This window comes from Molossus molossus, unplaced genomic scaffold (genome assembly GCF_014108415.1).
Source record: "Molossus molossus isolate mMolMol1 unplaced genomic scaffold, mMolMol1.p scaffold_m16_p_12, whole genome shotgun sequence".
NCBI classification, from domain to species: domain Eukaryota; kingdom Metazoa; phylum Chordata; class Mammalia; order Chiroptera; family Molossidae; genus Molossus; species Molossus molossus.
In genome coordinates this window covers 67,054,364-67,077,808 of record NW_023425347.1, presented here as the reverse complement: position 1 = coordinate 67,077,808, position 23,445 = coordinate 67,054,364, and the positions used below count along the sequence as shown (strand labels likewise).

Genomic DNA, 23,445 nt, shown 5'->3' with positions numbered 1-23,445 from the left:
CTGTTTCAAGTGCAAAATAATCTAAGAATTATGCCACCTCTGAAAGACCTGGGATGGTTGGAGGTGGTTAATATGAACTGCTGTGAGGCTAATTGTAGATCTTGAGTTAATTATTCTCTCCATATAGAGAACTTAAAATTAAATAAAATGGTCTTTTATACCATTTTTACTTCAATTTGGACTCAAAGAAACACCAAATGATGATGGCTAAGCTCTGGAAACTTCACTATTTGCTGCTATTATTTAGATGACAATCCAGAAAGTCTGGGAAAGAAATATATTCACTTCATAATCAGTGCTAATGCACACTGACAAAACAACAGTGAATGGTGCCACAGCATGCACAATCTGATTCACAAATGCCAATGTCTATTACCTGGTCAGAGTTAAAAGGAATTCAATGTTTCGCACCACACACACACACACAGCAACCCAACTTGAAGATGTGAGCCAGAGATTGCAGGGACTAACTCTGAAACAGAATCTAGAAGTTTTAAACACTCACGAAAACCAAAGGAAAAAATAATTACACAAAATAATGCAACAAAAGAAACTAATTGCTTGCTCGCACAAAATCATACTCGTTGGTGAATCCATGGGGATTTTGGCATAACAACAATTTCAGTACCTTAGCAGTTCCACAAATTTTATTTTAAAAATATATTTTATTGATTTTTTTAGAGACAAAGGAAGGGAGAGATAGATAGAAGCATCGATGTGAGAGAGATACATTGATTGGCTGCCTCCTGCATGCCTGCCACTGGGGATCAAGCCCACAACCCAGGCCTGTGCCTTGACTATGAATTGTACTGGGACCTCTCTGTCCACGGGACAACACCCAATCCACTGAGCCACACCAGTTGGGCAACAGTTCCACAAATTTTAAAACCATCATATACATGAACGGTGTACTAGAAATGTAGAATTTTTCTTAAGTCTAAATACAGAAGAGATATTGAGGAGATAGAGACAGGTTAGGCAGTAAGGGATGAGACCATGGGAAGGGAAGGCTGAGCTACATGGGGAGGTTTGTGAGGACTTGGTGCTCAGCACACAGGCAGTGTCATTTAACCCAGTACACAGTATATCTGGAGGTTTATTCGGATTCTACAAATCTCAAAATAAAACTAAAATCAACATGGGAAATTTTGCCTCCAAGGCCAGAAACTCCCAGCCCCCATTAAGCCTGACTTATAGAAATGAAAAGCTTAACCCAGCTGGTGTGGCTCAGTGGTTGAGCGTAGACTCATGCACCAAGAAGTCGCTGGTTCGATTCCTGGTCAGGGCACACACCCAGTTGGTAGCCCAAATCCCCAGTAGGGGGCATGTGGAAGGCGGCCAATCGATGTTCTCTCTCATCAATGTTTCTATCTCTGTCTCCCTCTCCCTTTAAAATCAATTAAAAAAAATTTTTTTTTAAAGAAAAGTGTATCTTGATTGCAAATCAGAAGCTCCTGGAAGGAGCACAAGTCAATTGCATAACAAAACATAACATAATAAAACAATTATGTAACAAAACATAACAAAAAACAAACAAACAAACAAACAAAAACCACAAAAAGGCTGGTTTCAGGCAAGAGGGGAATAGCAATTATATAGTTTCTTTCTCTGGGACCCTGATGGGTTTGCAAATGAATTTTATTTAATGTTAAAGAATATAGTGCTGGCGATTCTGATCTATTCCAATTAATATACCTACTGGTTTCTGGGGGCAAGGCAACAGGATTGCCTTAAAAAGGATTTTCTAAAATTGAATTTAGAATAAACAAAAACAAACATAGCATTGCTCCAGGGGCATTTTCCTTACTCCTCACTAACAGTCTGGGAGAAGTTGAGATTATCATAAAAAGGGAAGTCATGCCCTGTCCAGTTTGACTCAGTGGTAGAAGTGTCGGCGTGTGGACCAGAGTCCCGGGTTCAGTTCCCACTAGGGGCATGTACTCCCCCCAAAAAAGGGAAGTCACTAAGGTCCTTATAGATACCTGGGGCTACTTAGTTGTTCTTAACCACACCCAACTAAATTGGGAGTCTCCTCCCTGGGAGTAAAGCTTCTGTATAAGTGTCAGGAACAGCTAATATATGCCTGTTTTTAAATCAGAACCTGTCCATTTTCAACTAAGGAATGTTATGAGACAATATGTATCTTTACTAATCAAATCTGCCCCAATTCACCTGATAGGGTGAGCTTTTTTAAATCAGTGATGCCCACATATGTTTTTTCCAAAAGGGTAGTATGAATTTAGAGCTAGATGACCTAGGGCTGAAACCAGTTAGGTGAGAAACACAAGTTTTAAAATATACAGATGTTGTGCCCCAGCTGGTGTGGCTCAGTGGTTAGAATGTTGGCCCGTGAACCAATGAGTCATGGGTTCGATTCCGGTCAAGGGCATGCATCTCAGTTGTAGTTCGGCCAGGGTCCTGGTCGGGTAGTGTGAAAGGCAACCAGATGATGTGGCTCTATCACATCAATGTTTCTCTATGTCCCTCCCTCCCTTCTGCTCTCCCTCCCTCCCACTCTATCTGATGATAAATAGAAAAATATTCTCAGGTGAAGAAATAAAAAAAAAAAGTACAGATGTTGCTAAGGCAAAATTCCTTGAAAGGACCAATCGGAGACTAGCAAGGCATATATCTACTCCTAGACAAAGGAGCCGCACTGGCAACTCACTTGGGTCCCCTCCCCACTGCGGGCAGTCTATTTTTCAAATAAATTTTGCTTTAGCTCACCCCTTTGTCCGTGAACTCGTTCTTCAACTTTGCAAAACAACAAACCCGGATGTGATCACCGCTGCTTGGTTTCAGTATTTTATGCAAAAACCAAAACAAAAGAAAACACTCCTCAAGATACTTTTCTTCATTTTTATAACATTTAGAAAGTTATTATTTAAAAAACATATTAAGTCAACACAGGATATACTAATTACAGTATATGAATCCAGGATCTTATCAAATAAGCCCTTTACCTTATTCTATAATCAAAACATATTCACAGAGAATCAAGACAAAAATCTTAGGTTAGAAAGTGTTTTTACCTCAAGCTGGCTCCTCAGTTTAAGTTTTTAAGAGTCTCTGCTAGCAGAAAAACATCATTATCTTAGAGAGCTACTGTATTAATCAGTGGTGACTTCAGCTCACCATTACCACAGATATACAAGGATCCATCTCAAGCCTGCTTTGTATGCACAAAGAGTACCAGCCAGCCATTTGGCACATGTCTAGTCAATAGTGGGATGCCATTTACCCCACAACACTGTGGAAATCTTTGGACAGCAAACATAGGCGCTCTGGATATTTTTCCAGCAGCATCTAATTCCTTGGCAAAATTCAGGCAGTTGTGCTAACAGCTTTGGTCTCAGCACATGGACATAGTGCTACTGGGCATCTTGTTATGGCTTTTGCTCCTGGGAAAAACAGAGTCTGAATTAACTATACCAAGTTAAGCACAGCAGCTTAAACAGGTGTAATCTAGAAAGGAGAAAGAAGAATTTCATCTTGCTAGTTAGCCCATGGTTGGCCCATCCCAACCAAGTGCTCTTTCTTCTTCTGCTCAACTCCCAGATCCTTTTGGTGAACCTCTATAATTCTTGGTTTGTGGTTCTTTTAACTTTGCCTGTGTCTGTGCTTAGGTATTGGATTCTAAGGTCCTTGAGGACACAGCCTGGATCTTATATTCTCATTTTTTAGCCCCTCATAGGACTTAATAGGTTGCTTTAATAGGCTAGCCATGTAATAAATGTCTATTGCTTGAAATTAAATTAGTACTTTCCCTGCCAAGATAAAACTTAAAAGATACTTGTAATTTTCTAGAGAAATCAAAATCTATCTAGAAAAAACAACCTGGAAACCACTCCAAAGTAAAATAAGAAGTACTAACAATGATCATCAGAGTACTGTCTGAATGACCTCCAGTCTGAATGAAAAGTATAAGGCTTAAAAGGAGTCTACCATAAAGACAGGTTAAATTTAATTTGGTAGTCACTGATGACTTGAAACGACCAGTCAAAATCAGCAAAATATAGATCACTGAAATTCAACATCAACATAATTTGAACATATATATTTTCATTTTTTAATAATGGCACACTAGTTTCATTTCATATTTAATGTTTGTGTATAATTATCTGTGTATTCTAATGTATTTTATCTCTGTGGTCTTTATAGAAATTAGAGAAAGTCAAATGTCATTTCAACTTTACTTTGTAACATATGGCTCTCAAATTTATGAGGATACAAAATATAGCTAATAAAAATGTGTACAGAGTGATAAAGAAACTATCCAATAATGAATACTATAAATAAAAATACTTCAACACATTTTAAATAATGTCTCACATAAGAATAATTACATACCAGCATTATTTTACTATAATATCTTTTAGGATTCACACCCAGGTAAATATAAGAACTAGTAAATAATCCCTCTATAATATATGTGTATGTGTTTACTTACTGAGTCATTGGTTCTTATAAGGTGCACGTACACACTCAAAAGAATAACTTTTTAACTGAAAAATAGTAAAATTCTCAAATCCAATAATTTTTTTAAAAAATTTTGGCTATAAAATAATGCTCTATTCCTGTGTCAAGCATGTCTCCTGTGGGATGATTCATACCTGTAGCACTTATCAATGCCAAAAAAATTAGTGTAAAATTAAAGCTGTGCTAAGGTGTTAACTTTCCAAAACAGGCAGTAATCATTGTTGTGTGCTAATTATAAATCCTGTTTTTCAAAAAAACTAATCAACCTGTAACTTTGAGCTGAAAAAATTTATTGAAAAGTACTATAGTTTTAAAAAAAATAGAACCTTTAATATGAGTATAACAAAACTAAAAAGTGAAAAAATTTTCAGAGGCTGGGAATAAATCATTTTATACAACATTTTCTTTTTTTTAATCTTCACCCAAGGATATTTTTCCACTGATTTTTATACAGAGTGGGAGAAGGAAAGGGAAAGGGAGAGAGAGAGGGACACATCAATTGGTTGCTTCCTGCATGACCCCAACTAAGGCCGGGGATCAAACATGCAACAGAGGTACGTGCCCTTGACTGTGAATTGAACCACGACTCTTGGATCCAAGGGCCAATGCTCTAACCACTGAGCACAACTGGCCAGGGCTATACAACATTTTTTTGATCAGCATACAGTAATAATGTTAAAAATATTCCTTCAAAAGCAAACATAAAAATCTTTGATGATCTGTCAGCAAAATGAGTACAAGAAATAATTTGAGAATTAAGAAAAGCTTTATTTTTTTTTACAGGACAGTAGTACGGTTGTCATTCAGGAATTGTATACTATTTGAAATTACTGGCTTTTAGTTAATTCATTTCATTTGCCAAAGACTTATGTAAAAGAATTGTATAGAATTAGAGAATTTTAGAATTAGAGGAAACCTTAAAGGTGGGGGGTAGGGAAGGTAGTAGAATAAAAGGCAGAGGACTCCAATATCTATTGAGAACCTACTCTGTACCAAACACTTTAAATTCATCCTCCGCTTCTTATTAATACAAGATCTCTCTAAGGTAAGTATTATTACCCATGTTTCAGGAAAATCCTGAGGAACTATTTGATCCTGATAGGGTTGAAATTTAATTCTAATTCAAGTTGTTCTGATTCCAGTATCTGTATTTGTTCACCTACGTGAAAGAAACTAACTTTTATTTAGAGAGGCAATCTATATTCATTAACCCATTTAATCTTAAAGATGCTAACATTCCCATATGACAGACAAGGAAACACAGGCTTAGCAAAATTAGTAAATCTGTCTAAAGCTACTTTAAGATCTCCTACCACATGGTCTCATGCCTATTTTCTAAAATAACTCATATGTCTGCTAAGGAAACCAAAGCCCAGAGAACTTATGTGACTAACCCAAGGTCAAAGAGGTGACAAGTTGCAGAGGGGAGACTATGAGCTGAGCCTATAGGCTTCAATGTATCACTCTTTTTCCACATTTTATTGTTCAAGATACTTCACTACCACTTAATCCAAGAGCCTCCTAAATGACATTATATAAACTCTTCCTCCTAAAATGACATTCAAGTCTATTTGACAGAAGCAACTTAACATTATCCAAACTTAGCCTTCTCCGATTTTCTAACACTAAAACCTTTACTCAGTTATGGTCTGGGAGAAAGAAATACTACACTATAGCCGGTCTAGGGTGAAGTCTGCTGAGAAAGGAGGATAATGAAAGCATCTTCTTGCTTTGCCAACTCAGGAGGCATTGACCAAGATTTGTTGCTTGTGGCTTAAGAACCAGTGGACTGCCATTTTAGACATATATAGGTAGCTAAGGGGTAATTGGCAGAGATCGATGCTCTGTTAGAGTGGGATGTCCTTGGGGATACTGTGAGGAAAAGAAAATCTGGCTCCCCTGGAGAACCTTTGACAGTATAGCTGTAGATATCTGGATACAGTGGTGGTCACAATTGGGCACAACTGGGAGGCAGCCTGGAGTTTCTTCTAGATTCTATCCCTGTTCCTCCAATCCCCTTCTAGGACCTGGTTCTTTCTTTTACCATCCTAGACTTGATGTACCCTAGTCTCTACCCCCTGGGCCCATTAATATCATCTTCTTCTGCACCACGAACCTACTGCTCTCACCATCTCCCAATTATATTGAACCTTATCTATATTGCGTTTTTTCTCCTCAGAGCCTCAAATACCAACTACCTCAATAAATGCACCAAGTTTGAACCAGCCCATACCAAGTAAAGAGCACATGAAGACTTCACTAGTTTAATATTTATTTATTTTAACTGTGGCATTTGAGGGACAATGAATGTTCCACTTAGACGGTAGTTTAAAATTTTCAGAAACTTTGGCCCAGGTTAAATAATTTCTCACAGATCAAAGCACAAATGGCACTGAGCTGCAATGGCCTAGTAGAAAGGCCATGTGGTTGAGTCCATGGGAGGCAAGTCAGAAAAATGGGCTTCTAGTTCAGACTCCACAATTTTCTAACTTTCTGGTGTTCTTGCCAAAATCATTTACCTCTCTGAACCCTGGTTTCTTTATTTTAAGAGAAATAAACTCTTCTGCCTGATTAAAATGGTTATGGAAAAAATGAGTTAGTTCATATGAAATTAATACTGAAGAATAAATGAATGGTTTTATTCTTTCAACATTTACTAGGCTCATCCTATGTACTATGTAACATTAGCATTACTATATATTCAATATATGTTGGTTGCTTTATAAGACCTCAACATAAAACTCAAGTGCCATATAGTAAGCAGATGAATAATAAAAGCATTTGACTCTTAAGCTGATTTCGATGACACAATAAGAAGCCTAACTGGCCAGAGGCAAATGCACTGTAATTCTTCCCTCTGCAGTATCTGATTCCTACAGCTGACTTCAGTGTAAGCAACAATAAGATAAGGAATTCACTATACAACATGCATTTGACCTCACACATCTTTTCACACTTTAAAGTCTGATCATTCCTCATTTCTCTTGGTCAGTCTTATCCTCTAATCACCCTGTCAATAAATATCAACTACCTACTATGTGTCTATGGAGGGAGATATAAAAAGAATATTACCCCTGCCTTTGAGGGGTTCAAAACAAGTAGTAAATGTACTTGTACCTAAGAAGTGTAAATAACTAATTCTACCAATGTGATAAATCCCATAATAAATGCTTTGGGAGAAAATGTCTAACTTTGACGGAAGACTTCAAGGGCAAATGTCACAAAGGAGTGCCAGATAAATCTTAAAAGAATGATTTGATTAAGGAGTAGACCATGAGGAGTAGGCAAGCACCTTAGGAGAAGGAAATTATACAAGCAATGGCAAATGGCAATAAAGAACATAATATATCTAAGAAACAAGTAGCAGGAGAGCGGGTAAAGTACAAAATGGTGAGGGACACAGGTAGAAGGGAAGGGCACAGGTCAGATCAATATGTCCCATTAAGGAGCTTAGACATTATCCTGTAGTCAGTAGAAAATCATGAGCAATTTAAAGCAAGGGAGTAAGCTCAGCTGGTGTGGCTCAGCGGCTGAGCGTTGACCCATGCACCAAGAGGTCACTGGTTTGATTCCTGGTCAGGGCACATGCTCAGGTTGTGGGCCAAATCCCCAGTGGGGGGCATGCAGGAGGCGGCCAATCGATGTTCTCTCTCATTGATGTTTCTGTCTCTCTCCCTCTCCCTTTTTCTCTCTCAAAAAATCAATAAAGAAAAAACAATATTTAAAGCAAGGGATATGGTGCAAATGAATTTAACAAAGATAACTGCAGAAGGGAGGATAAACTGGGGAAAGCAAGAGAGGGAAACCTGAAACAGGGAAACCAGCCTGAACTATGGCAAGAATGGTAGAACTACAGGATGACAGATCAACAAACCAAAGGATGAGAACTAAAACCGTAATAATTTGTTTGCATAATTCCAATATCACAGAAGAATTTAATAATTATAATCTTCATTAGCAAAAACCTATCTGCTTGGGTATAATGATACGAATACCTTACATTTTCATAGTGTTATATTTTAAGGTATATTTCCACATATCTTATTTGAACCTTAAAATAATGTTGGATAATTGTAAGAATTAGATATTGAAGCTCAGAAAGGTCTATTCATCCAACCAATATTTATTAAACATCTACTCTCAGAAGGCATTAGCTTTGCAATGGAAAAGAAACATAGTAATCTGCCCTTGTGGAACTTATAGTTTAAAGTGGGAAATAATCACTTACGTAACAAATAAAGTCACAACTGTGGTAAATGCAATAAAAGAATGGCTTCCAGCCTGGCAGGTATGGTTCAATGGTTGAGCATCGACTATGTACCAAAAGGACACCAGTTCCATTCCCAGTCAGGGCACATGCCCGGATTGTGAACCCAATCCCCAGTGGAGGGCATGCAAGAGGCGGCCAGTTGATTTTCTCTCTTATCAATGTTTCTCTCTCTCTCTCTTCCTCTTCCTTCCTCTCCCTAAAAATCAATAAAGAAAACATATTTAAAAAAAGAAAGAAAAAGAATGGCTTCCATGAAGAAACAATGAGTTGGAAAAATAAGTATGAATTATACAGGGAAGATCAGGGAAGGATGACTGTTCCAGATAGAACAGCAGTTTCAAAGTCCCAATGATGGGACAATAGAAGTAGTGACAGAAGATCAGTGTAGCTAGAGAACAAGAGGCAGTAAAAAACAAGACGACACTAAAAAAGTAAGCAGTAATCATATAGGGCCTGGTAGGTTATGTTAAGGATTTTGGTCTTCATTGGGAAGAATCATGTAGGGAGATTAGTTGAGCAGATTTACATCTTTTTAAAAAAGGATTATCCTGATGTAGTATGGAGTGTCTTGAAGGGAAATGAGAGTAGATATGGGAGCATAGTTCACAGGCTTTTACAACAATGCAAAATTAAGAAGTGGGTAGCTTATATTAGGGTGGTGGCAGTGAAAATGGATAGAAGTGAATGAAGGAGAGATATGGAGCTCAAACTGACAGGAATTGATAATTTGATGGGTCAGCAAGGGAGAGAGGTTATCAAGAGTAACTCCTCTTTGGCTTGTGGAAGTGGGTGGATGGTGATGCCACTCGTGGAATTAGGGAACTTCAGAAAGGGACCAGGTATGGCCAGGGAAGAACATCAATTCAATTTTGGACATGTTGAATTTAAGGTCCTTTGGAGCTGACAGGGAAGGAACTGAGCTAGAAATATAAATTTGTTAATTATCATCACATTAGTGATCATTTAAGCTATAGGTGTAATGAGATAAAATGAATACATAGGGCCATAAAGAGAGTCAATATTCAGTGACTGGGTAGAGAAGGATGAGCTTCCAAAGGAGACAGAAAAAGGAGGAGAACCACAGAAGTAGGGAAAAACCAGGAGAGTATGGTATCTTGGAAGCCAAAGGAAGATAATTTCAAGATAGAGTTTTCAATAGGGTTAAATGCTACTGAGAAGTATTTAAAATAGCCCAGTAGTGGTATATACCCAAATGCTTGCCCCATCAACAGTAAAATAGATGAATAATGTGAACTATCCACTTAATGGAATATTATAAGCAATGAGAATGAACTATAACTATACATAAGAATATGGATTGATCTCATAAACATAAGGTTGAAAAAAGAAAGAAAGGATAGGAGAAGGGAATAAGCTACATAAATAGTATATACTATATGATTCCATTTATATATGTTTAAAACCAGTCAAAACTAATCTATGGTCTTCTCTCTTGGATGAAGGGTGCATGAGAGGAGCTTTTGGGATACTGGAAATGAGGGTAGATGCTGGTTACACGAGGTATTTATGAGAATTCACCAAGCAGTACATTTATGATTTGTATACTTTTCTGAATGAATATATTTCAAGAAAAAGTTTTTTAAATGCTGCTAAGAAGTACAATGATGACTGAAATGCCTATTTGGTTTAGCAACATGGCAGTCATGGTACCTGAAAAAAAGCTATTCTGGTTGGGCTGAAGGCCAGAGTAGTGTGAGTTGAGGAATTAGTGGAAGAGAAAATATGCAGATGGTAACTATAAATACCATCTATAGTTACTTTTTTTACTTTTGGCTTCAAAGAGGAGGGGTAGCAGCTAAAATAAGGGAGAATTTTTTTTGTCTTTGTTTTTATGGTTTGTGTATATGCATTTAAGATGAGAGGCTTTTCATGTTTAAATGTTAAGCACAATGAGATTAATAAAAATAGTAAACGAGACTATTCAAAATGCAGAGTGCTGAGAATACAGAAGGGGGGGTGGTATAGAGCATAGGTAAAGGGATGATCTTACTCAGCTTAGACCAAAAACAAGGTTTTCTAACCCCCCCCCCCCCCCCCGCCAAATCCAGTGCTCTTTTTCTACAAACAATGTGATTTGAAACTGTGGGACTGGGTTAGTGGGATTTTCTAATGTTCAGTGTAAAGGAGCTTCCAGGGTTTAATCCTGTCTCTGTGGCCTTGGACAAGTTTTTAAATAGCCATAGTATCTTCCATGTTTAAAATAAGGATAACACGCCCTGGCCAGTTTGGCTCAGCAGTTGAGCGTTGGCCTGTGGACCAGAGAAGTCCCAGGTTTGGTTTCCGCTAGGGGCACGTACCACACAAAAAAAATTAAAATAAAATAAGGATAACACAATATCATTTCTGGAGTTTTATGAATCAACCCTCAGCTAATATTGCTTTGGAGATGAAAAAGGCTAGAATGATACCTTCTCATTCTTGGATGTTAAAAGCTCGTGAGTAATTAAATTTGCCAACTGTGTTTACACCAGTGAAACTGTAAGAAAGAAAAAGAGAATTGGCAGATATGGTGCACAGAGTGGTCACACTTCACAGTAAATTATAGAAAGATCTAGTTTCCATTTCCAACTCACATTCTATGAAAGTGGAATTATGGCTATAATGAATGTGGTATGCCTATCCTTGAGTTGTTCTACAATGAATATTACAGCACAGTGAAGAGCACAGATGACAGGCAATTTTTTATCCTCACCCGAGGAGACTCTTCCATTTTTTTTTTTTTTTTGTTCAGATAGAGTGGGAGGGAGAGAGAGGAAGAGAGAGAGAGAGAGAGAAAGAGAGAGAAACATCGACGTGAAAGGGACACATTGAGTGGTTGCCACCCGCATGACCAACCAGGGCCGGGGACAAACTGCAACCAAGGTACGCACCCTTAGCAGGAACCGAACCCGGGTCTCTCTGGACTGCAGGCCGATGCTCTAACCACTGAGCAAAACTGGCCAGGGCGACAGACAGGCTTTTTAAGACATCCTGTCACTGATCTTCTGCTATTATACCAATGCCACTGATTAATTATGAGGTCATACGAATATTTCTCAGTTTGCTCATGTGTAAAATGGGCAAACAATAACTTTTACCTCATAGGGTTGTTAGGAAGATTAAGTGAAATATTATTATATGTATATTGCTAAAATATATAAAGTTTTTTAAGTGCTACCTAATGTTATCATTATTCCCAGAGAGACAGGTCTAAGATGAGCTCAAGGCAAAGGGACCAATTTTAGGGGGACAATACAGATTATTCAAGGAAAATATCTGAATGTTCATTAACAGGTAAAATTTGAGGAACTATGATAAAGAAGGAAAAATAAGAACTTAGATTTAAGCCCTGGCCAGTGTGGCTTGGTGGTTTGATCATCCCATACACCAAAGGGTTGGGGGTTCAATCCCAGTAAGGGCACATGCAGGAGGCAGTCAAATGATGTCTCTCTCTCACACTGATGTTTCTCTCTCTCTCTCTCTCTCTCTTTTCCTCTCCTTTTCCCTCCCTCCTTCTCCTTCCCTCTCTCTCTAGAATCAATGGAAAAGCAAACAAACATATTCTCAGGTGAGGATTAAAAAAATCCAAAAACTTAGATTTAAGGTTCATAAGGAAATCCCTATAAACCTTAGTGGAAAGAGGTAGCCTTCAGAGCAGCGGTTCTCAACCTCTGGGTCACAACCCCTTTGGGGGTCAAATGACCCTTTCACAGGGGTTGCCTAAGACCATCGGAAAACACATATTTCCGATGGCGATTCATAACAGTAGCAAAATTACAGTTATGAAGTAGCAATGAAAATAATTTTATGGTTGGGAGTCACCACAACATGAGGAACTGTATTAAAGGGTCACGGCATTAGGAAGGTTGAGAACCACTGCTTTAGAGTCAAACCTGGGCCAGGATCCCCTTTCCACTACTTCTTATCTGTGTGTTGTTGGACAAGTTACTAAACCACTCTAAGCCTCAGTTACTCTATCTGTAAATATGGGGATAATAAGATCTACCTTTCAGGATTGATAATGGGAAGACTAGGGATGATACATATAAAGGCCCAGCCAAAGTGCCTAAAACAAAGTAGAATAAATGGTATTATTATTGTTATTACTGTTATTATCAATAGCAACAAATCGAGTAATTATAAGAGGTCAAGAGAAATAGTTAAATTATATATAGACTTTTTTTTTTTTTTTTTTTTTTTACTTTCTAGGGGTCCAGTCACAAAGGTATCACATATTTTGTTGTAACATGCATTAAAATAACTAAACTTCAATTTTTGTAAGTTATTTTGGTATTCACTGCAAAACCTTTGATGTCACACTGCAAAAGGCTAATTTTCATTAAATTTTTTTTTTTTTACTTTACAATACCCTGAAAATAGATAAATATGATAGGCAAGAACTATAATGAAATTCCTGAGTTTCTGAATTCAGGGGATAAGTTGTCATGTTAGTAAAAACAACTAATTCCCTGAATATAAAATAACAATTTTTTAAACACGGAGTCTTTAAATTTTTCTGGTGGGGTTGATTGTTTGCTTGCTTCTTTGGCATTTTGTTTTAGTAGCAATTATAAACTGATGCTTATCTGTTCTAAAACATTATGGGAATGATGTGGTCTTAAGACATTCTCAGTGACTGACTAAGTGGATAACCACAGCACAGAAAAGCATATCATACAATAATACAACTCTTACAAATTTCTCTTTTCTCTTAGTATATTGAAGCAGATGATTAATTATTAAGTTAACCACAGGAAGTAAAAAGGCAATGAACACCATGGAGTAGCACAGTGTTAATAAAGGTCTAGTAAATAGCATTTGAAAATGTCATATTTGTTTGTTACTACCCTGAAGGTTACCCTTTTTTGTCTGAATTACAAATATTTGAATTTTATGAGAGCTGAGTTTCCACCTGTTTTAAATGAGACTAAAAGGTTAGAAATAAGTAACACAAATCAGATCTCCGGTTTTTCAATTGCACACCTAATCCAAGATAACCAATTCCATTTTTTAGGCCAGATTTCTCTTCTGAGTCTTCATTCATGTGCTAACCATATGCTTGTTCATCTAGCATGGTTCACCAGCAATTTAGAAATTTTCCATCTCTTCTGATCTCAAGTTACTTCTCTATTCGGCTTATTCTATCTGCTTCCTGTTAACTGTGAATTACATTAAAATTTTAGGAGTACGATATTTAAGTGCCTCATACTTCCCTTCAGATTTGCATGGTTCAATTTGGGTTAGTGTTTGTGCTTCTTCTTGGTGTTCTTTTTTGGCCTCTTTTCAATAACCATCAACTACACAAACAATGGTTTCTAGCTCTCAGGGTTTCTCATATTTACCCATTGTTACTGGAGTTCTTCTTCCAGAATTAAGACTATTAACTCTCCCAGCTTTAAAAGTCTGAGGATAAAGCATGGCTTCTTAGGATGTCAATATTTTCTTCCAGGTAAGATTCTATTTTCTCTAGTTATCTCTTGAACTGCCTTCACCTCTTCTCCCAACCATGATCTATCTTCACAGCTGTTTTCTTCAGACTTTGCAGCACTTTATATAAGCTGCCACTTATAAAACATTCATTTTTAATTATTCTACTGCTGAGAATACTGAAAAAAAATATATATGTGTGTGTGTGTGTGTGTGTGTATCCATCCCTGACTAAGAAAGTATACAAATAAAGCTATCTGCCTCCAAACAATAAAATGTTGAAACAATAGTTTCAAATGAGAAAATGATATAAAGAAATGAAAGATAATTTCTAAGCTTGAGATGGAACAGCTAGCATGGTTTACAAGCAATTTAGAAGTCAGGTGCATTTACTTATTAAGCAAGTGCCTAAGTATATTATCACTAATAGCTTAAAATGTCCAAATTAATTTGTTACATATGTTTGGAGAACATCTATTGGTTCTTTAAAGTTTTATTTGTAGTATCAGTCCTGTATTTCCTAACCTGTCATCATTAATTCAGTCCCCTTGCACTCTAAAATCTGCACAATAATAAGAACTTTATCAGGCTGGTGTTGGTATGAAGTGGCACAGCAAACCAAAATCCCACTGGGAGCAGTCCACAGACTTCTCTTCTAAGCAGCAAAAAGCTGTTATCATTTTCTGAATTACAGGAACTATAAAAGGACACTCTACTCAAGCTGCCGCTGAATGTCACCTGAAAAGCAATCACAAAAGGGCTCTGTCTTGGCTTATCTCTGAGCTCTGTCACTACGGCAACCAGCAGGGAATAAGTATCTGTGGGTCTATGAATTTCAGAATCCCATAAAAGCCAGGGCTAAAAAGGCATGTGCAGCCTCTCAGAGATTGACTGCATTAATACATTAGCAAATACTGTGAAACACTGGATAAATGTCAGCAATTATGGAAAAAGCGTCTAATAACGATATTCGTTGCCTGTCAAACCCCCGTGAGGTTTGATGTGTAACTGCCACTCAAAGCTGTCTGTAATTTTATCTCTTTTATACATCTGAATCGACAGCATTCAAATTTGTACTTTGAAAGTAATAAACTGTAAAGCAGTTTATTCTGTGTTGATCACAACTGCCAACATACAATAAAAGAACAAAAAGACTTCACTGTCTGTGAGAACAATCAGTACCAACAATCACTTGTAGATGTTTATTGAAACAATCGTATGTATGGTACATGTAGAATATTAAACAATGTCATGATGTGGAACAGCAATTGATTTGACTGTGGTTTAACCACCTTGAGCTCAAAAGGGTACTTTTATTGCACAAATTTTCATTTCAAGCCTTCTTTTTGGGTTAGAAAATTTAGCCAATTAGACACAGTTGCAAACATCATCACCCCCCCCCTCCATTTTTTTTTTTTACACATCAAAAATGGCATGAAATCTTAGCTCCAAAACAGACTGTAATATTATCTTCACTACCTTTCTCAAATAGAGAAGTACAGGTAATTGATTATATCTAAAACCCAAGGGTCTAAAAGTACAACTTAAGCTAAGTTGTACTCTTCATATTCATATTTCCATTGCCCAAGAAAGTGACTTATTAAGAAATCTCATCCCATATGTTACAGCTGTTCAAATGCAACAGACAGCATGTTAACTTGCAAACACAAATGCCAGAGATTAACTAGTACACATAAGTATTATAAACAACCTCCCATTTTTCAGTTATAGGATAGGGTCAGGTACAAGAGTTCCAGTAAGGCTTTTTTTCAATTAACAGAGGAAAAGAGCTCGGTTTTTTAAAAAGAGCAGGGGCGCCTCTGAAGAAAGCAGTAATACCTACTGGAGTACTGGGCTAGCAGTTATTTACTGCAATTTAAAACCAATCACTTGACTTCTCAGTGTTACATTTAATATAAACACAAGAAACATGTATTGAGTGTTTATTTTGTGCCAGGGGCTATGCTAGGCGCCTGAGACACAAAGACAAATAAGACCTGCTTCTTGCCCTCAAAGAGCTCATAATCTCATAAAGGGAAGTATATGTAAACAAAGACATTATTACAAATACCCTTGTCTAAGAACTAGCTAAAAGGAAAAAGTAGTATGAAGTAACCCTAAGGAAAATGTACAATAATAGTTACTGTACTCCACTGTATACTATTCCTTTCAAATTTATTTACTTATAATCTACTACTTGGCTCAAACAAGAGCATATATATAAAATATGCTTTGTACACTACAAATCACTACATAAATGTGTCTTAATAGACTGATCTAGCATAGTGTTAAGTAACTGTGGGTATCAAAATAGTTGAGTATTGCTGCTCATTCCCCACCTCATTAATAATATGGCTAGTAGCCCTGGCCAGTGTGGATCCCACGCATGGAAGGGTCCCAGGTTGGATCCCTAGCCCTGATCAGGGTGCGTGTGGGAAGCAACTAGTTGAGGTCTGTGTGTCTGTCTGTCTCTTTCTTCCATTCTCTCTAAAAATCAATGGGAAAAACATCCTCGGGTGAGAACCAACAACAACAACAATAACAATAATATGGCTACTATTCAAGAACATACACACATACAAATCAAAAGGCTAGAGTGAAAATTTAAAATTCACTTATATTCAAAACACTAAGTGCTAACCTAATAAAAGGAAATAAAGGCAGATTTTGTTTATCTGTTTCTATCTTTTATTGAATAATTATGAAGCTTCAAACCAGAATGAGTGCAATCTGAAAAAAAAATTAGACTGGATATTTAAAATGTGAACTATTTTGAGAAATATAAAACACATAAGAAATAGCATGGTACAAGAGAAAGAACACTGACATCAGAGAGGGGGCAAATTGGGAGCTGAATACTGGTTGTGCATTTCACCTAATTTACCAGCATGGCTTCAAATCAACATATTCATGCTTTAAACCATATTAGTTAAAATGTACCCATATTAAGTGTACTTGTTCAAGGAATTTTGACACACATATACACTCTTCTAACTACCAACCCTCTAATCAAAATATCAAACATTTCTATCACCTCTCAAAATTGCCTTGTGTTATTATTTAGTTGTAAAACTTCTTTATATAACCTGGATATAGGCCCTTTACCAAATATGTGTTTTGCAAATATTTTCTCCTACTCTGTTTGTTGCCCCACCCCCTTTTCTAAATGGTATCTTTTGAAGAGCAATGTTGCAAATTGTGATCAAGTCCAAGTTACCAGTTTTCTTTTATTTATTTATTTTTATCCTCACCCAAGGACATTTTTCCATTTTTTATTCAGATAGAGTGGGAGGGAGAGAGAGAGAGAGAGAGAGAGAGAGAGAGAAACATCGACGTGAAAGGGATACATCAAGTGGTTGCCACCCACACGACCCAACCAGGGCCGGGGACAAACTGCAACTGAGTACGTGCCCTTAGCAGAAACCGAACCTGGGTCTCTCTGGACCACAGGCTGACGCTCTAACCACTGAGAAAACCAGCCAGGGCTTCTTTCTTTTATAATGAGGGCTTTTAGTGTCCACTCTAAGAAATTTTTTCCTACCCCAACGTCTTAGAAGACTTTCTCCTATATTTTCTTCTGTTTTACAGCTGTAGCTTTTACATTTAGGTCTATGATCCATTTTGAGATAATTTTTATGTATAGCATGAGGTAAAGGTTGAAGTTGTTCTTATTGATATCCAGTTGTTCCATCACCATTTATTTTTTAAAAAAGAGCACCCATTCTCTATTACATTACGTTGGTATCACTGCACAAAACATACACATAGATCTATTTCTGAATGATCTATTTTATCCAACCTATATGCTTATTTTTATACAAACATCATAACATTATCTTGAATACTTTATTATTTTTTGAAATCAGGCAGTATATATCTTCCAACTTTGCTCTTTTTCAAAATTGTTTTGGGAATTCTAGGTCCTGCACATTTCCATATAAATTTTAGAATTAACTTGTCAATTTCTACAAAAAAACATACAAACAAACAAAAAACTACCGATTCTTTACTAGGATTGCAGTAAATCCAAAGATTTGTGTGGGGAGAACTACCACCTAAAATAGTAAGTTTTCCAACTCATGACCATGATGTATCTATTATAAGGACTTTATTTCTTTTAGCAATAATCTGTAAGTTTCAATGTAGTTAGATTTATCCTTAAATATTTCATGGTTCGGGGTGGAATCATGAATAGCACAATTTTTTTTTTTTTAATTCCACTTTCAAAATGTTCTTTGGTACTATATAGTAATACATTATTTTTTTGGTATATTAAATCTTGTAGTCTGTGACCTTGTAAGTTTCACCTGTCATGTTTAGTAGCTTTTTATTGAATATATTGAATATACAATGAAATAAACTATTAAATATTTTATATAGGAAAAAAGACAATTTACATAAATTCCAAAATATACAATTTAATTGTCTTGGTCAGGGATAATGCTCATTTCAATCCTTTAAAATTTGGTCAAGGATAATATTCTTCATTTAAACCCTCTAAAATTTACTGAGACTTTAGTTATGGTCCAGGTCTATCTTGGTGAACATACCATGCACGCTTGAATAGAACTTGTCTGAAGTTATCTATAAAGTATCTGGTAAAGTGGGTAAAGAGTATTGCTTAAATATTCTCAATACTTATCTGACATATTTCTGTAAACTGCTGAGACAGGAATGTGAAATCTCTAACTCTAACTGTGAACTTGTCTAGTCTTTTGGTCCTATCAGTTTTTACTTCACATATTTTGAAACTATTACTAGGTGAATACATATTTAAGATTATTATGTCTTCTAGATGAGTTTTCTTTTAATCATTATAAAATGACTCTATTTAGTGCTCATAATATTCCTTTTCCGTATCTTGTCTGATGTTAATAGAGTCATTACAGCTTTCTAATGTTTAGTTTCTCTGGTAAATATTTTGTGCTCATATATGTTTACCTTATCTTAGTCATTATATTTACAATATATTTCTTTTTTTTTTAAATCCTCACCCGAGGGCATTTTTCCATTTTTGTTCAGATAGAGTGGGGGAGAGAGAGAGGAAGAGAGAGAGAGAGAAAAACATCGATGAGAAAGGGACACATCGAGTGGCTGCCTTCCGCATGACCAAACTGGGGCCGGAAACAAACTGCAACCGAGGTGCATGCCCTTAGCGGGAAATGAACCCGGGCCTCTTTGGACTGCAGGGAGATGCTCTAACCGCTGAGCAAAATTGGCCAGGGCTAAAATATATTTCTTAAAGGGAGCATATACTTGAGTCTTGCTTTTAAAAATTCATTTTGATATGGTATTATCTCAAAAAATTAAAAACTGAACTTCCATTTGACCCAGTGATCCCACTTCTAGGAATATGCCCTAAGAAGCCTGAAACACCAATCAGAAAGAATATATGTACCCCCATGTTTATAGCAGCACTATTTTTTATAGTTAAGATCTGGAAACAACCCAAATGTGCATCAGTAGATGAATGAATAAAAAAGCTGTGGTACATATACACAATGGATTACTATGCAGCTGTAAGAAAGAAAGAACTCTCATCCTTTGAGACGACATGGAGGGACCTGGAAAGTATTATCCTAAGTGAAACAAGCCAAGCAGAGAAAGACAAGTATCATATGATCTCACTTATTTGTGGAATATAATGAACATAACAGTCTGAGGAATGGGGTAGTCCCAGAGATGTGGAAGTGGGGTACAGACTTGACAATCCCCAGAAGAGGGAGTGGTGGGGGAGAGATAAACCACAGAACTTATATGCATGTATGCATGAACAATGGACATGGACCACAAAGCTGGGGACAGGGCAGGGAGGGAGAGGGGGGGATCAGGGAGAAAAGGAGAAACATCTGTAACAAAAATAAATAAATAAATAAAATAAAAATTCATTTTGAAAATCTTTCTTCTTTAATGTGTTGATCATTTATATTTATTGTATAAATGGTTGGATTTAATATGGTTGGATTTAAACCTACCATTTTGCTATTTGTTCTATATGTATTCCATCTTTTCTTTGTTCCTTTTTCTTTATTCTTGCCTTATTTTCTGTAATTTTTAAGTATTCCATTTTGCCTCTGTTAAAGCTTTATTACCTATACTTTTTTGTGTGTTATTTTAGTAGTTGCTATAAGGTTTACAACATGCATAATTAATATAACAGACTACCTTCAACACATATTATATCACTTCATGCATAACATAGGAAACCTATAACAGTACAATTTCACTCTGTAATTTGTGTCTCTGTCATATGTTCAAAATTCCACATTTGTTTTTTTCTTTCAAGTTATCTTTTACTTCTGGCCATTGTGGCTCAGTTGATTGGGCATTATCTCGTGCACTGAAAGGCTGCCTGTTCAATTCCCGGTCAGGGCCTATGCCCAGGTTACAGCTGACTCCCTGGTGGGTGATGTGTTGGAGGCAATCAATTGTCACCTTTTTGGCTCTCACACAGATGATTCTCTCTCTCTTTCTCTCCCTTCCTCTAAAAAAAAAATCAATATTTATATTTTAAAGAAATTAAAAACACAAGGAAATATCTTTTATTTTTAACCAGTTTTACCATTACTAGCTCCCTTCTGCATGATCCCAGTTTATTTTGCTATCTTTTTCCTTTTTTACTAAAGAACTTCCTTTAATACTTCTTATAGTGCAGATTTGCTGGCATCAAATTCTGTTTTTGTTTGTGTGAAAAAGTCTTTATTTTGGCTTCAGTTTTGAAAGATTAATTTCACCTGATATAGAATTCTAAGTTGTCATTTTTTAACATTTCGTTACTTTTAAGTACTTCTTTTTTCATAGCTGCATAATGTTATATTGTGTAAATGTGCCACAGCTTTTTTTCCACTTATCTACTGTTGGATACTTGGGCTGTTTCCAGATATGGGCTATTGGCTATGAGCATAGGGGTGCATATATTGTTTCTGATTGGTGTTTCAGGCTCTTAGGATATATTCCTAGAAGTGGGATCACTGAGTCAAATGGCAGTTCCACTTTTAATTTTTTGAAGAAACTCCATACTGTTTTCCATAGAGGCTGCATCAGTCTGCATTCCCACCAGCAGTGAAATAGGGTTCCCTTTCTCCACATCCTCACCAGCACTTGTCATTTGTTGATTTGTTGATGGTAGCCACTCTGGTAGGTGTGAGGTGATACCTCATTGTCATTTTAATTTGCATCTCTCTGATAATTAGTGACATTGAGCATTTTTTCAGCTGTCTCTTAGCCATTTGTATGCCCTCTTTGGAGAATTGTCTATTCAGGTCCTTTGCCCATTTTTTAAATTGAATTGTTTGTCTTCCTTTTGTTGAATTGTATGAGTACTTTATATATTTTAGAAATTAATCCCTTATCAGATATATCCTTGGAGAATATGTTTTCTCATATAGTGGATCCCTTTTCATTTTGATGATGGTTTCTTTTGCTGTGCAGAAGCTTTTTAGTTTGCTGTAGTCCCACTTCTTTATTTTTTTCCATTGTTATTCCTGCCCTAGGGGCAATATATCAGTGAAAATTCTGCTATGTGAGATGTCTGAGATTTTGCTGCCTACATTTTCTTCTAGGATTCTTATGGTTCATGATTTACATTTAATTCTTTTATCCATTTTGAATTTATTCTTGTGTGTGGTGCAAGTTGATGGTCTAGTTTCACTTTTTTGCATAAACCTGTCCAATTTTCCCAACATCATTTATTGAAGAGACTGTCATTACTCCATTGTATGCTCTTGTCACCTCTGTCAAATATTAATTGAGCATAATGACTTAGGTCGATTTCTGGGTTCTCTGTTCTGTTCCATTAATCTATATGCCTGTTTTTGTGCTAGTATCAGGCTGTTTTGATTACAATGGCTTTGTAGTATAACCTGATATCCGATATTGTGATCCCTCCAACTTTGTTCTTCTTTTTCAAGAGTGCTGTGGCTATTCGGGGTCCCTTTTGGTTCCATATAAAGTTTTGAAATATTTGTTTTAGATCTGTGAAATATGTCATTGGTATTTTAATAGGGAATGCACTGCATCTATAAATTACTTCGGGTAATATGAACATTTTAATTGGGGGTATCTCTTGAATGCCCCATGTATTCACTGAGATGTCTTTACTATGTATGGCTGGTGGGAACTCAAACTATTCCCAGCTCTGTGTGAGCTCTGAGAATTGCACGCCTTACAGTTCCCAGTTAATTGTTCTATTATCTGGCAGTTGTTATTCGCCCAGCCTCCTGGAATTTCACCCTATGCACAGACTGGTATTCAGATAAAGACCAACGCAAACCTATGTAGTTTTCTGGAGCTTTTTGTCTGCTAGTACTCTCTTTGCAAAGTCTAGCTACCTTGACCTTCTAAACTCCACTCTCTATTTCTTCAAACTCAATAAAATCACCAGGTTCTATTTTGGTTTCTTTTTCCTGCTCTGGGAGCTAGAAATTGCCTCCAGGCAGAATGTAAGACTACCAAAGGGCTCATTTGTTTCTTTCTTCAGAATCCTGTACTACCTGTTGTCTAACATCTAAAAACAGTTGTTTCACATATTTTATTCAGTCTTCTGGTTATTTATATAGAGGGAATAAAATACCCAATTCCAACTGCCCCTTCTTGGGCACAAGCAGCAGTCTACAGGTTTATGATTTTAATAAATCAAAATCAAAATTCACAGCATCAGATGTTAGTGCTTGTATATCCTGCTGGGAGGCTGTCTCACTTCCATGTATTCCCCCCTCACACTGACTAAGTAAATATGTCCAAAGAATGTTTCATCCACTCTCCTGAATTTTTCCACCCTTTCTGTTAAGGATATAGATTATTTAATAACTTTTCATTCCTTTAAAACTCAAACTTTCTTTTACTGCTTTCAAAGCTGTTCTTTCTGTCTGTTTAGTCTTTGCCTGTGTTATTTGTAAAAGACTCTATATGTTGACAAGGGCAATGAACCATGTGAAGCTACTGAGTCTCACCACCATCAGAAGCAACATTATCCATGACCTTGCCAAATAAAGAAAAAGCCAGTAAAAATGTCCAAAGATTGCCTGAATCTGTCTGACCTAGGACAGGCTAGCATGATAATTTAAATAGCATAAGATGACCCTGAAGCTATTCAAAGAATGCTCTGATTCTGCATGTGTATGCAATATAAAGAAGGTGCTTACTCAAGGGAAAAGGAGCTAATGTTTGTTGAATGCCTACTAAATACCAGACATTACACCAGGGGTTGGCAAACTTTTTCTGTAAAAGACCAAACAGCAGATATTTGAAGTTTTGTGGGCCATGTGGTT

The 23,445-nt window shown here is 36.6% G+C and overlaps 1 protein-coding gene across 7 annotated transcripts in view; it reads right to left on the bottom strand.

The window, feature by feature from the left end:
• The window catches only part of FAF1 (Fas associated factor 1), a 447,925-nt gene that overhangs the window by 193,152 nt on the left and 231,328 nt on the right, over positions 1-23,445 (bottom strand). For 4 of the 7 annotated variants that reach the window (XM_036255373.1, XM_036255375.1, XM_036255374.1 and 1 more), the window contains exon 10: positions 2,728-2,788. The exons of the other annotated variants lie outside the window; for them this stretch is intronic. In XM_036255373.1, coding sequence (XP_036111266.1) covers positions 2,728-2,788 — 61 coding nt within the window. The remainder of the gene's footprint in view (positions 1-2,727; positions 2,789-23,445) is intronic. 7 annotated transcript variants of the gene reach the window in all.